At 51.1% G+C, this 15,363-nt stretch overlaps 1 protein-coding gene across 6 annotated transcripts; it reads right to left on the bottom strand.

Annotated features, from left to right (window-relative positions):
- Positions 1 to 1,198: 1,198 nt before the first annotated feature.
- On the bottom strand, positions 1,199 to 14,879 carry CCDC15 (coiled-coil domain containing 15). 6 transcript variants are annotated; one of them, XM_039721886.1, is made up of 11 exons: positions 14,754 to 14,878; positions 14,465 to 14,605; positions 12,720 to 12,869; positions 11,740 to 11,904; positions 11,041 to 11,106; positions 7,619 to 7,768; positions 6,282 to 6,401; positions 4,513 to 4,616; positions 2,475 to 2,645; positions 2,251 to 2,399; positions 1,199 to 1,591 (listed from the first exon to the last, which is right to left on the bottom strand). In XM_039721886.1, exons 1-11 carry the CDS (start codon positions 14,811 to 14,813, stop codon positions 1,485 to 1,487), a joined length of 1,383 nt encoding a protein of 460 aa, XP_039577820.1. In that variant the 5' UTR covers positions 14,814 to 14,878; the 3' UTR covers positions 1,199 to 1,484. The 6 variants fall into 6 exon arrangements, with proteins under 6 accessions (XP_039577820.1, XP_039577823.1, XP_039577821.1 ...); XM_039721889.1 differs by having other exon boundaries at positions 14,808 to 14,855; XM_039721887.1 differs by having other exon boundaries at positions 14,787 to 14,854.
- Positions 14,880 to 15,363: the final 484 nt, after the last annotated feature.

A 15,363-nucleotide genomic window follows, 5' to 3' on the forward strand; every position in this document is an offset into this window, starting at 1 on the left:
GCCCTTCTCGTGTGCCCCCGGGGCTCTGTGGGCTTCCCCGGTGCTGTATGTTCCAGCACGAAAAAAACAAACAAACAAAAAAAAAAACCAAAAAAAAAACCACCAAACACAAACAAAAAAACCACCTGGATTTAACTTTTCCACTCCCATCCCAGCAAGCCCCAGACGGGCTTCACCGCCCTGACGGTGACTGAGCTGCCCCAGACATGGCTCGGGTTACTGCCAGGGATGCCGGGAGTCCTTCTCTCCTCCCACCCCCTTTCCAAGTATCCCATTTATCTTGCTCGGGGCAGGTTGAGGATGAGGAGCCACAACAGCTGTATTTATTGCTTTAACTAAGCCCCGAATCAGCCCACAGCCCCTTTGGGGGTCACTCCAGAGAGGTAGGAACAGGGGTCCCCAGGGCCTGAGCAAGTTCCTTGGGGACTTGCCAAGGAACTGCTTGTCCTCAGCTGCCCTAGAACTGAAATCAGTTACAAGAAACCCATTTACAGCTTTAGCCCTTTGCTTCCTTGCCCCCTCACGGGGCAGATCCTGCCCTTTCCAAACCCACTCCACCACCCTGAATTAGGCTGCAGCACTGACGCAAGCAGCTGTTAATAAACAGCATTAGCCACCGCAGATCCCTCAGTGAATGATTCTCCAGGGGGAACCGAGGAGCAGTCCCTGGCTCTGTGCTACCTCTGGACCGGAGGTGGGTTTGCTTTGTGCCCAATGGGACGGGAACAGGGGAAAGAAATGATCCGGCACGCTCGGCCACCCATCCTTCCTGCCGTGGTTAATATTGGAGAGGGAGGCCAGCAAGGAGTAAATATTAATGATAGGGTATGGAGTAATCTCTGCCCAGCACCATGTTACCTCACCACAGGCAGTTCTGGGAAAACCCATCTTGCTCCAGTCACTCCTGCAAAGGTCTGAAAATTTTTTTACTACAAAAATGCTCCTTCCTTTCAGGAGCAAAGTAGAGGCTATGGGAGTGTGGGTCAGGTACAAAGCTGTGGGGGTGTTTCTGGAAGAGAGGCCCTCACATAGAAAAGAAGGGAACAATATATACCTGGCTCTGGAAGGTGATCCAAGTGGCAGGCAGAAGCCCTAGGAAAGGGAAGGGAGCAGGGAAAGGTTAGAAATCCTCCCCTAAGAGATTATGACTCCTGCCACCTCATCTCTCCTCCTTTCACACTTCAAATGAGAAAAACAATCTTTGAAAACAGTTTATTCCACAATAATGATTAGTCAATAAGAATATCTAGTCAACAGCCAGCTACTGGAATGCAAGTGCCTGCCATAAACCAACTCCACAGAGCAATTGCTTCCTTCACCTCGACCATCGCCCCGGCCAGCTGCACCCCTGGGGCAGAGTGGGAGAGGCACAGCACAAGCCGGGAGAACAAAGGTGACACCAAGGTGACACCGTCCTGGCAGCTGGCGTGGAGGGGCAGGCAGGACACGGCACAGCCCCGGTGCTGGGACACGGAGCTCCTGGGTCACAGCCGCTTCCCCGAGCGAGCGCAGAGAGCAGCCACGTCCTGCAGAGAGCGCGTGGCTGCGTGGGCACAGCCGGAGATCACCGAGTGCAGCGCCTGGCTGTAGGCTGAGCAGGACAGGGACACAAACACTATCAGGGCATGAGAGTTGCACTTATGGCCCGAAACTGGGCTTGGCTCTAGCCTTTCACCAGAGCAGAAAGGCAGTGATTGGGGTTTAAGGGAAATCAACATGCTTGCAGTTTTCCACACACCCATTTGCACACTCTGCACACCAATCAGTACACAAGCCAAAGATTATTTTATGAACCCAAATGTCTCTGTTTTCCCTTCCAGATAACTCCCAGTTGCCCAGTCAGGTATTTTCCCAAGCTGTGCTGAAGGTCAGTGCACTCCATCACCTAAGGAAAGCCATTTCCATACCTTTATGCATCCTCCTAGCAGAAGATTCAGCATTTAAGGCAAGGGGCTTTGTGACCCTAATGAGATGCTTTGCAGCATTTTCCTCGTGGCTGTGTCCATAGCCACATGTGGCTGTGTAATTTAAAATATATTAGGGGCTGGTGCTTTACTGAGGATGCCACTATACTCCCTAAGGGACAGAGGTTGGGTCAAGCACCAGAGCCCCTGACTTGCCCTCTCCAGAGCATATTTGGAGGAGCATCTCTGCACAGCAGCCCAGGAGCATGGAAACACCTATCCTGGTTTTTGTTCTTCCTGTATAATCAGGCCCAGGTGTCTCCTCTCTGAAAGCAGGAGCTCCTACCTTTGTGATTTTTGTAGAAGACGCAGTTATTGGCACAGGTGTCCGGGTGGGAATCCCAGAAATCAGACCCACAGGAACACAGTGGGGGCAAGTCAATGTTACAGAGTTTGACTTTCTCCCTCATCTGGGCTCTCAGAGCTTCAACGTACCTGCAAGGGATCAAACATTCACCGCTGGCAGTGACACCTGTGACACCTCTGCACAGGAGCACAGACTGCCTGTACCTCATGTGCTCCTTATCCCGCTGCTGTCTGTCCCTCACTCTCCTCTCCTCCAGCTGGAGCTGGGCCAGGGCTTCCCAGGCTGCCTCTCCTGGGGAGGGCTCTCTCTGCTCAGCCATGTCTTGCATCCTCTGCTCCTCTGCCCGGCGCTGATTCTCCTTCTGCCTCTTAATCCTGCAGGGACACACGTGCTCAGAGAAGGAGTTTTCCATCCCAATTTCCATTCCTGGCTCTGAGGTCAGGGCGCAGGCATCTGGGTGATGCTGCTGCTTTCAAAGGCAGAAGTAATTCTGCACTAATCACAGTATTAAATATAAATAAATATAAACCAACATGTTGGCTTTAAACATAAAAAAGCTTCCTGAGCCTTCATTCTTCCTCCCATATGGCAACACCAGCCTGTGAATGCTTTCCTGCCCTCAAACTCTTCCTGTCTGCCTGTTTTCTCACTGTCCTGGACTTCCTCTTCCAGCTCCTTCCTGCAACACATCCACACGTGCTCCTGCCACACACAGTTCCCCAAAGCTGCACTTCTGTCCCTAAACAAAGCATGTAGGCTGGGCTCTTTAATACACCCCAGGAAGGACCAACACCTTGGCTTCCCAGCTTCCCAATGTTTGTGATTATGGGGCAGCTTGGATCCTTCTGTGAGCACCTTTCAGGACAGGGCAGCATGACAGGCCTGGGTACAGCAGAGACATTCCAAGGATCCCACCTTTACTCTAAAATAGTCTTTGAAATGTACTTTTAACCAAGTTTTCCTCTATTTCCTCAGTATCCCTTGCACCTACATGGTCTTCCAGCCCTTTAGTGGGACCTGGGTTGTGTAATTTCCACCAAACACAACACACATCCCCCTGACAAGCAGCAATGGCAAAGCACAAAGACTTTACACCAAAGTGTCTGACACTTTATTCCCAAATGCAACAAGTGTCCCACGCCACTCCTGGCCAGGGGGCATTAAAACCAAAACGAAGGCTGAGAAGAAGCCAGGACAAGACATTTCAAACCTTACTTCATGTAAGAGGTCAAATCTTTACATCCAGAAAGAAAATGCTGAAGTTCACCTTCTCTGGTTGAGTTATAAAATTGGAAATGTTTTTTAAATGAAATGTAGAACCTTAAGTACAGCACTATAAATCCACTCCAGAAACTGAGGCCAAGGCCAGCTCGGGGCTTTACACCCTGTAATTACAAACCCAGCTCCCCTCTGCACACACTCCAAGTTAAAAATCATAATAAAAAGGTACTGCACTAACTAGGATTCCCTGGGGCCTTGCCAGCATTCACAGGGTAGGACTAGCTCTCCCAGGCTCCAAGTGCCACTGGAATGTCAGGATGTGGCTCAAGGAGCACTGCTTTAGACTGGCAGTTTTTCCCAAAAAATGCCCATGAAATCCTGCCCTGTGGTGCCTGTCCCACTCCCCCAAAGCTTGATAACAGAAGAGCCAGGATGGTCAGATTTAGGTCAGCTCATTCAAAGGAAAGCCAGGGAAAAAACAAAAATTAGAGGAGCTTTCCTATTGTGCTGTGAATTTGCAGACCTTCTCCTTAACCAACCCCTTGACAGGAGAAGCTGAGAAAACTCCACCACAACCGATACTTTTACACAGATAGCAAGTGTTCAACTCCGGAACAAATGCCTGTAAAATATTTTATTACACTGTATAAGTTTTTATGGCCACGAGGGTGAAGGGTCCGATATCAAAAATGCCAGGGATGGTCACAGCTTAGCACAACCTCACCCCAAAGTTTCTAAACACAGGCTTAGGTTCCCAGAGTCATGGTTTGGGAAGTCACACCTCGTCCAGCCCCATGATTTGGCTCCCAACTCCTAAACAAGCTGCACAGGGAGTTCAAAAGCAGACAGAGAAGTGCTAAAGGACTCACCATGGCCCAAGGGTCTCTGCTGGGGGGTTGGCTGTGTGAATCCCACCCCAGGGCGTCACGCATCAGTGCCTGGCTTACACCACACAAACCCACAAGACTTTTCCAAGCCCCTGAAGGGCCCTGATGGAGGAGGTGTCCCCCCCAGACTCACCGGGCGACTCTCTGCTGCCGCTGGTGCTGCCGCCGGTGCTGCCGCGCGCACTCGCGCTCCAGGGCCATGCAGAGGCGCCGGCACCGCAGGAACTCGCTCTGCCGCTGCGGGGACAACAGGGACACTTGGCAAGGATGCCTGGGATGGACACCCAGCGATGCCACTGCTCTGCTTCATTTCTGGGAGGTGGAACCTCGCTCTTTCCCCAGAAGACCCTCAACACCTCTGAGCGCACATGACCCAGCACTGGGAAGCTGGAGAGATGGCAGCAAGGTTGGAGAGACCAAGTCACCCCAAAGCACTGGGGAGCTTTGTACCAGCATCCCTCCACTGACACTGCCTATGGATGGCAGCTCTGCCACCTGGCAAACTCCTAAATTCTCGCTTTGCTGAGGGGAAAAGAGCCAATTCCAACTTCAGCCTGTTTGAATTTGGAGCCACCTGGATACTGGTGTTCCCCTGCAGTGCACTGGAACCCTGTATCTCCTCCAAAAGATGACAGTATGACACCAAGCTGGATTCTCTACTTGCAGGAGAGCCACCAAGGTGGCAAAACCATTGCTGAGACAAACCCAGGGGCCCTGCAGGGAAGAATTCCCATATGGATACTGAGGGTTTAGTGTCTGGGCTTTGGCTGATCCCACTGATGCAGCAAGGGCAGGGAAACTCCTGGCTAAAGCTCACATCAAAATCCCTCCTGCTGTGGGGTACAGAGATAGTTTGAGCTCCATGACTCCCGAAAGTTCAATGCACAGATTTTTCCTCATGAGTGCCAAAACCTTTGGGCTGAGTTTGTCCACCTCCCTCAATGGAGAGAGCCCAGCACAGCTGGAGATAAAGGAGGAGGAGAAGAGATCACCAGGCTGCCAGTGAAGAAAACCGGATGGAAAAAACCCAGGCAGAAGAGAGTGCTGCAGAACCAGTTATCTTGGATGGATCAGAGCCAAGGAGATTAAAAGCAAGAGGAAAGGGAACAGCAGGGTTAGGAGGAGCAGCCTGAGAAGCCCCAGCTGTTGTTACACTGGCGAGAAACCACAACCATATTTGGGATCAGTTGGGTTGAAAACACTTGTAAGAAACAAAAAACATGCAAATTGTTCATAATTTTACACTGCAAGCTGCAAGAAAGGTGACAAAAGGAGAGAGAAATGTTCTCCTTCATGGCAGGAGGAAGCAGGAAAAGAAAAGTCACTGGCTTTAGGCATCCAAGAGAAACATCGTCACTCTGTATAACTGAGATTAGCATGAGCCAAACTGTCCAAACTGTCCAGGACACAGGCTGTAAACCCTCACTGTGAACTCATCTACTTGGCCTGCAGGCTGAGCTTGAGGCTATTCCCAAAAGCAAAGAGACCTTTATATTCCAGTCTTGTATTTAAACAAGATAAAGTTGGCTTTGTTCTTTCTTTCTTCTTTTTTTTTTTTTTTTGAGCATTTTTGGCAGCTTCTTGAACTCCTTGCAACTACAGCAAGCACCCCATGGTTTTGCCAGGCAGAATGAAAGGAGCCTGTTTCTCCTTCAAATTTCTGGTGTTATTGAGATCCCAGATTTTGTAGGAGGAGTAGGTAACAGTTCCACTTAGTCCTGACAGATTAAAAAATAACCTGGTAGCTTTGCCCAAGCCCTGAGACCAAAAGCTGACAAACTAAACCCAGTAGGGGTTTCATACATCAAAGCTCCTCTGAGGTTTCTTCTTAGAGCCAGCAGCATTCCTAACACCCAACCTCTTTCACACAAAACCACAAGGGATTGGCTGCCCTGGACAGACCTGCTTCCTGGTTTCCTCTTGGTCAACACCAGCCCAGAGTTTGAGGGGAGGTTGGCATTCACTGTGTGGCCTCCCAGGAGGTCCAGGCAGGCTCGAGTCCTTCAGTGACCCACCACAGACCTGAGAGATAATGGAAGGGAGCAGCATCAGCACCACCACAGCTCTTTCTCATCCTCCCCCAGCAAAATGCTCCTCACTGGAGGCAGGGCCTCTGTGTGATCCCTCCAGACCTCAATGGGACGACCCACCATGGAATGGCTTTATCTGGGGTCCAGGCTGGCCATCAACAGAAGAGATGTGCCACATCTCAATACAGGAATCTGAGCACCAAAGCTTGGACAAAACACCTCTAAAGATATCCTTGGAGAAGGGTTCTGGTTTACTTTAAATATGGATGCACATCTCCCCATCCCAACTTCTATTATGAATTTCTTGAAGTGTGAAAAAAAAAAGCCTAGATGTACGGGGAATTCCACAGCCAACATGTCCCAAAACCTCAGTGTAAACCTCAGACCTTGGAGAAGGGTTCTGGTTTACTTTAAATATGGATGCACATCTCCCCATCCCAACTTCTATTATGAATTTCTTGAAGTGTGAAAAAAAACCCTAGATGTACGGAGAATTCCACAGCCAACATGTCCCAAACCCTCAGTGTAAACCTCAGCAAAAACTTCCGCTGTGTCCCCATCTGCCCAGCCAGTATTTCTGCTCCAAGCTGCACTAATCCCCAGCCAAGGCTGGGCACACACTGCCACAGCCACAAAGCCTCTGCCAACCACCCCAGGCAATCAGGATGAACCATTTCCACCCCCCAGATGCTCAAAAACAGCTGCCTGAAAACAAAAGAGGAAGGATAAGTACATCAAGCCCTCCTCAACCCCTCCTAGGGCAGGGCCTGCCACCCCCAGGCACAGGGATTGCCACATCCATCTCCTTCACCTGATACAAAGTTGGTTGGTTTTTCTTTGGTTTTTTTCCTCTTTTCAAGGTTTCTGATTTGATCTCTTTTGATCTCTTCCACCCTCAGGTCTTTCTGCATGGTCTGAGCATGGCTCTGGGTATGATGTGACTGCATCATGCCCTGGTTTCAGCTTTCACCTGGGCAGCTGCCAAGTGGCATCACAAGCAGGCAGGAATCCAAGGCCATGGAAGCAGGGGATGGCAGTGCCAACCTCACTGAGCTCCAGTACTGCTCCCAAGCCTGCTTTGAGGATGGTGGGCTTAGGAGTTAAACAGGCCTGAGGGAGCAACTGCCCTACTCCAAGAGCAGCCTCTTCCAGACACCAAAATAGATCTATGATCTGGACCACTTAAGACCAACTGTGCATGAGTCTTACTTTTTCAAACTGAATTTTGATGTAGAAGTCATCATCCTGCTCAGTGCCATGTGCAGCTGTGCCCTGCTCCAGCAGCTCAGCAGGCAGATCGTGGTGTCCTGCCAGCAGCAGCTCCTCACCCTCCTCCATGGCCAGGCAAGGGTCTGGGTCCTGGAGAAAGGAGGACATGGGTGTAAACATGGAACTGAAATCTGGCTGCTTTGGTGCCAAGGGAAAACTGCACCCCCTCGGAGCAGCTTTAACACACAGGAGGCTGTGTGTGCTGTCACTTGGATTGATCTGGCAGCACCATGTGCTCAGCAGCACCATGGGAAACAGGAATGTAGCAGGGTGACTGGGACTGTGCCCTCCCCAACTGCAGAGGCAGTGGGACAGACGTGGGGTGAAGGGAGAGCAAGGCAGAAACCTCTCCAGGCACTGTTTCACAGTGGCAAGGAGCTGGAGTCTCTGAGCAACACCGAGTACAGAGCACACTCCTTCAGATGGGAAGTGGGCAGGCTCCCCAGTGGCAATCCACAATATTTTGAGAGGCAGCAGATTGTTTGCTACAAAATAAAGAATTAAAATGCCAGAAGCAAGCTTGAAGCCAGCATAATTTTTTTCCCTTGCTTTCTTTTTTTCCTTCAGCATGGTGGGAAGGGAAGCACAGGACTGCTGACAGAGGGAAAGGATGGATCAGTACGAGAGCATAATTTTTTTCCCTTGCTTTCTTTTTTTCCTTCAGCATGGTGGGAAGGGAAGCACAGGACTGCTGACACAGAGGGAAAGGATGGATCAGTACCAGACCAGATGATGCCAAGAATTCCCTGATATGGCTCTGCTGCTGTTGGGGAAGGACAGAGAATAGCCTGGAGTCAGTCTGAACATGGAATTATTTGATAGGCACAACAGGAACCACTCCATCAACCCCATTATGACAGAAACACCACAGAACAGCTGCTTTGGTAAGGATAAGGGAATCGAGGGAAGGGTTATTGCTTTCAAAGTTGCTCTGGAGCACTGAAGGCAGAAAGACGTGACACTGTGGAAAAACAACACCAACTTGGTGGAATGAGACACTGGAGAAAAGAATTTGGTTGCTGCCTTGCTGGGGAGCAACAGCTGTCCACCAAAGCCTGAAGGCAGAGACTCAGTAACAGGATGAGCTGGAACACTGGACAGGTCATTTCCAGGCAATTACCACTCCGGTATCTGCTTGGGAAAGCAGGCAATTAACTCCTTGGATGCTTTTAACCTGAAATCTTGAGGGGGACAGAAAGAGCAGCAATCTTAGGAACATGGATTATTATCACAGGGAATGCAACACTTTATAGGGAGAAAGGAAAAAGAAGAAAAATGCAGAAAACAGGATTGAGGGAAAAACCCCAACTTTCCAGCCAAAGACTTGCTTTGAGTTAGCAGCAGTAGGAAGAAGAATGCTGGGACTATTATTGGGAAGAAAAAGTCAGTTTTATTCCTAAAGCTGAGGTTTTTAAGGAGGATGGACCTCCCCTGGGCCACTGACAGAAGCAGAAGCTAAGGTGCAAACAGCTCCCTGAAATCTAGGGAGGTCCAGATTATCAGAAAAGGGCCCAAGGAGTGTCTTTATTTAAAGGGGAAGAAAAGGAAATACCAAACAGGAGATTTTAGCCTCAAGAGTTTAACTGTGACTTTTCAAAACACAGGAGGAAATCACCTTGCAAACTATCTGCAAGCCACAAGAAAACAAGATAAGCAGCCACCAGCATAAATTTGTCAAGAGTCAGGCCAGGATAAACTGAATGTCTTCCACAATAGAAGGAAGAGGCCTCAGGCAAAGAGCAGCAGAAGACTCTGGGGTTCAGCTGAGCTCTTGACATGGCCTAATTCAACACTGGGGTAAAGCAAAACCTGTTAGATGGAAGTCTGATGTGGGATGCACAAAACTGATTAAAAACATGGCCCAGATTTGGTCTCAGGAGTTCACTGCACAGAAATAGGGTAAGAACTAGGTGGGCTCTGCTCTTTGATTTCATTGTCAGCCTGGATGAAGGAAGAAAGAAGCATTTGATTAAGCTACTGACCCCACTTGCCTTGTAGAAGTATTGGGTGAAAAACCCTTGGGATAAAACCAAAGAAATGGGCTGGAATACAAAGCTCAAGGAAATCCAGGGAGCACAAAAGCAGAGCAGCACTACCAAGGGGGTCAGGTCCATGGTTATGTCTGTGGCAGCCTTTTGCACCTGAAGAGAAGGGAACATGCTGCTCTCCTGCCAGGCTGGGAACATGCCAAACCTTCATACAGGGAGAGATTTAGATTAATATGGGAGCTTTTTTCTCCTCATATATCATGGAGTAATAAAACAGAGCAATGCAATAAATCAATATATTCCTCCCAGAATAAATCAGGGAAGCTGTTAAACTTCCTCATGTAGATTAACTGTAGGTGCAGTGAGGCTGGGATGGGAGGATGGTCCCAAACCCCTCCCAGTGTTTCTCACTGCTGTGGATGACTTGTCCAGGACTCCCACGGATCTCCTGTAATCCTCTGGCTCACCTGGGCAGTGACTTCATTATTTATGTGAGGTCATAAATCAATTTATCTCACTGAATGCATTAGAAGCTCGAGTAAGAAGGATGTTTGCTGTTGGAAACAGGTAACAAGGTTTTTGAGACTGTAATTATTGTGTTTCTCTGAGTCCTATTTGCAGAGCTGACTGACTTCATCAGAAATCCAAGAGTACAAGGAAAGGGTAGTTTCTAGATAATCAGAAAGATCTACTTCACCTTTGGTGAACCTGAAAAAGAGAAGAGAATGAAGATTTACAGGATGGGCAGGAAACTGGCTCCAGAGGCAATAAGTCAAAACACCAGGCTGGGTTGCTCCTGATGTTCTGTACATCAGTTTAAGAAAGGTCTTGGCATAGAGACCGGGAAAATAGCTACAACACAAAAGTGGTCTTGAGAACTGAAGGAGCAAAAGCAGGGTGAAATTCAGCAGCACAAAAGGTGGGACTGACCTCCTTCCATGCACTGCTTAGAGGAAAGCAGCTGCATACCAACCATTCTCTACCAGAAGCCAGCCCGAGGTGAGGAAAAACCCTCCAGATCTTCGCCACCCACACAAAACAAGCAATTGATGCAATGGAAAGAGTTGGTGAGGTTTGAAGAAATAAAGGCACCTGAAGGGAAGGCTGGTCATCACATTCCTCCCAGATACCCAGATCACAATCTCAACCTTTAAAAGTCAATTTTGCATTCTTGAGTTCATCTCAGAGATGTTTTCACACACTTTATCCTGCTGCCTTCTCTGAAATGGGTTACCCACAAGGTGCATTAGGAAAGCAGTTTATTGCATTCCTGCAGGACAAACTTCCTGAATTATGTTTTGGATTTGCTAATTAGAGCCAAACTTACAGCAGTTTGCAAGGTGATTTCTCCACCCTCAGCCCAGCCCTGCTCACCTGCTGCCGGGCCAGGATCCTGCGGGAGGCCAGCCTGCGGCGCACCTGCTGCACAGCCCTGCTGAGCTGGCCCGAGACAGGCAGAGAAAACAGCACAAGGTCAGCTGCACGCAGACAGCTCCAGCCAGTCTGCTCCAGCCACAGCTCCACCAGGGCAGCACCACCCAACACACAATCAGGCTCTTTCAGAGCTGCCCCAAGGTACCGAAATTCTGATCCCAAAACATGCTGCTGAGATACCAGATCACAAATTTTCTTGCTTGGTATCCAGCCAGAAGTGATTTTCCACCCCATGGTGCTTCAACTGGAATAAATAACTCCAGCTCCTAGGTGAGCACACAGGCTTTCTAAACCACCAAATGCACCGTAAACATCACCATTAAAAAAAAAAAAAGCTTAAACAGTCCTGAAGGCAGGTTTTCCCGGATTTCGGGCTGCACGAGACAAGCTGCAATGAGGTGGCACCACCTAGTGCCTGCCAGCAGCCAGACCAGTGCAGCCACAGCATCTGGGAGGAGCCACCCAGCTGGATGCTCTGAGGAGCACCACAGCGTTCAGGATGACAGTGCAAGCTAACGTTTAATCCAATATCTAAACCCAAATGCGAGGGATGTGCTGTAGATGAAAAAAAGAAAACATGGCCCGTTCCCCATTCCAAACACTGAGGATCCAATGGAAGCACAGGAGGGCAGGGCTCACCTCGGCAGCTTGCTGCTGGAAGGGCTCCCCATGCTCCTCCTGTGGCTGGGCTGGGCCAGAGCCAGCGCTGGGGGCACAGATGATGGGAGCAGGGAGGCTCTGGAACAGGCACGTGTTCTTCCAGGGGGTCGAGTACTGCACAGCAGCACAGCTCTCCCTTTCCACCTGCCAGGAAAAAGCCACAGGGATCACCAGCCATGACCCAGCAAGATGTCAAGCGTGGTGACATTTCACCACCCTGGGGTGAAATTGCTTGGGAGGGAGGTTTAGGCTCTCCATGCTGAGAATACAAAGAATCATCAGGTTCTTTGGGGCTGAGGGCATTTGCGGGCTTCCCGCTTGGAGCTGGCAGAGTTACATGAGGACATCCCCAGCCAGCCATGGAAACAGCCCAAACTCCCCAAGGGTGGCCAAGGCTGGTGACATGGCAGTGCATTCTCTTTTCTGCCACAGTCAGATCCTGGCAAGCCTCCCCAGCACTTGTTTGAGAAGAGAAAGAATTAAATATATTCACAGGATAATCCAAAACAAGCCCATGGGGGAAGAGGGAATGTGGAGACAGAGGGAAAGTGTTGCTTGAAAACTACTTGGCTGCTCTGGGAAAGGGATTGGAAAAGAAACTGCAGAAAAAGTGCTTTGCTTCAAAGGCAGCCAGGACACATCCACATCATTCCCAACTCCTGCCTGGCTGTTTTTTAACTCCACAGGCAATTCCACAGAGAGTTTCAGAACTCTGTTCTGCTGTTGCCTGAAGGAGCCAGCAACCCTTCCCTGGGGAGGCTTCAAAGCATCTCCAGCACCAACCAAAGCGTCACACCCACCCAGCCTGGACACTGTTTGCCACCACAGGGTCTGGAACCTCAGATTTCCTCATTTTTTCTCATTACCACCTTGACTTAAGGTGTTGACTTAAACACAGTGTTTGGGTTTTTCCCAGTTTATGCTGTGTTTGGAGTTTCTCCTGGCAGAGCCTCACTTACAGCTTCGTAGGCCTTCTGCAGCTCGAGCCTGCGGCGCAGCCTGGCCTGCCGGTTCACCCGCTGCCTCACCTCGCCCTGGAATCTCCTCAGGCTGGCTGCCTTCCTCCGCTGCTGCTCCTGCAGCTCCTTCTCCACCCGGGACGCCGAGGCCTGGGCAGGTGGAAGCAGATTTCACCAGGGTTTTGCTGCCCTGCAGCATTAGAGCAGCCTGAGTCCCTGGATTCCCTTTCCCCCCACCCGGAGAGAACAGGCAGACAAGCAGCACCCACAGCAAACTTCATGTTTTGTCTCAAAATATGTGGAATAACAGCTTGGACAATATCCACTGGGTTATTATGGGGCTGGATTGAGTCTGACTAGAGACACAGAGCATGCACACCTCTGCAACACACAGGGAAGGAAAGGAAAAGGAGACCCTCGGAGCAGCTCCCAGCTCCTGCTCCCATTAGAGGGTGCTCAAACAGCCAAAGCCTGGATCCCAAAGGAACAGGCCAGCCCTCCACCCTGGTGATGTTCTGCAAGGCTGGAAGCACATCAGGGAAGCAGCTCACAGAGCACAGCACTGCTTCAGAATGCTTTTACCCTCTGAAGCAAAAGATTAAGAGCAATGACCTGAAAAACCCAAAAATCCCATTTTGTTTTCTTTGCAATTCTGCCAAGCAACACCACCATGGCTTAAATTAAAACAGCACTGCTCTCCTGGCTGCAAACACAGCAAGAGAAACCAGAGACTGAAGGGAGGGAGGGAGGAAACGGGTGAGGCCCAAGATGAACTTGGAACAGCAGGGCCAGCAAAGCCCAACAAAACTCCAAGTTGGGGAGAAATCTGCATTTTTAGGGATGAAACCAAGACAGTGCTCCAGAGATCAGCCCAGTGCCAGCTCAACCACTGCCCACCTCAGCAGCAACTCTGATGCATGAGGCATTACTATGGATTAATTAGAAGTGTATTAAATAAGCTCAGATAACCCTGGGCAGCTTCATTCACCTCTGGAAGCCTCCCATGGGGAGCCCCAGGAGCATCCAGACCCCCTGAAGCTGTCAGGAAAAGATCAGCTCCCCCAGAAGTTTCATAGTGCCAAGATGGAAGTCCTGTGGAATATGGAGATGATTGATTTCCATAAATTACCTCAGCCTTTCAGGATTTAAATTACAATATAGAAATAAATCATCTCAGAAGGGCAGGAGATTCTATAATGTTCAGACATTAATTACAGGGGACTGAACTCATCATCCAATATTTAATGCACTTTTAGTCCTCTTAGAATAACCCTCAAAACAGAAATCCCTGAGATAAGCATCCATGAAGATTTCCTTATGTGTTTCTAATGGGGTACGGTGGAGATTGGCTCCAGACCCTTAAACAGCTTAATTTTTATTTTTTTTTAATCAGCAACACAGAATAAAATCTCAACTCCCTGACATCCTTAAAGGATGAGCAAGAAAGTGAGAAGCAGCACTGCCTGGGTTCCCCACCTGACTGCTGTTTAAAATTGATGCATTTCTCCTCAAAAAGCACAGTTTATTAGAGGGGAACCCACTCAGAGAGATGCTGAGGGCTTGTGCAAAGGGGAGGCCAGACTAGATGGACATCACAGCAGCTTCTGACCCCGCTAAATCACATTAAAACAAACTATTATTTTTAGGAGCCACGTTCCTGTCTGCCCTCGGGCTGCGAAAAAGATCCCTCGTGGCTCCGTTTTACCGGCACCGCGCAGGGCTCGCGGTGGCCCGGGCGCACTCACAAAGGCCGGGCTCTGCCGCCCGGGCGCGCTCTCCACCCAGGCGCCCACGGCCGCCACGCTCTGGTTCCGCTCGGCCAGCACCCGCCAGCCGCGCCGCTGCCTCCGCGGGGGCGGCTCCTCCGGGGGCGGCACCATGCCGGCCTGGGGACGGGGACAGGGCTCAGGGGGCGCCGGCACCGCAGCCCGCAGCCTGCCCCAGCTCCCACAGCTCCCCGCTCCGACCGGGGACCCCGGCCCGTGGCGGCGGACAGCCCCCTGCCCGCTGACAGCCCCCCCTATGCACCCTCACCCGCCTCGGGCCCATCCTCCCGCATCCCCCCACCGCCTCCGGAGGCCGCTGCACCGTCATCCCCCGTCACTCCCCGCCACTCCCCGCAGCCCCCCGGGCCGAGCCCCCGGGCCGAGCCCCCGGCCCGCCGCCGCCCCTCAGGCCGCACCAACCGCCACTTCCGCCGCCACCGCGGCTTTGAATCCTGGCGCCACTTCCGCCGCACGGCCACGCCCCCGCAGCCCCGGCCACGCCCAGATCGCACTCTGGTCACGCCCCCATGAGGCCTGGTCACGCCCCGATCTCGCCTCGGTCACGCCCCCCGGAGTCCCGGCCACGCCCCCGTGCTCCCCGGCCACGCCCATCCTTGCCCCGCCTCTCCTGAAGCCCCGCCCCCCGCCATAGCCAACCGCAGGCCGCCCCAGCCCCGGCCCCTCACGGCCCTGGGGTCAGCGGTTCGAGTCCCGCCTCCGGTGGCAAGGGGGTGGAGGAGCCGTGTCTGCCTCAGAGCATCCCCGAAACTGCCCCCTGAGCATCCCTGGAACACCCCACACAGAGCATCCCCGTGCCAGTCCCTCCCAAATATCCTCACCGCACCGCTGACCCCCTCCGATTACCCCCTGACCACATC

The sequence above is a fragment of the Passer montanus genome, unplaced genomic scaffold, assembly GCF_014805655.1.
Source record: "Passer montanus isolate IOZ18808 unplaced genomic scaffold, ASM1480565v1 scaffold47, whole genome shotgun sequence".
Lineage (NCBI taxonomy): Eukaryota > Metazoa > Chordata > Aves > Passeriformes > Passeridae > Passer > Passer montanus.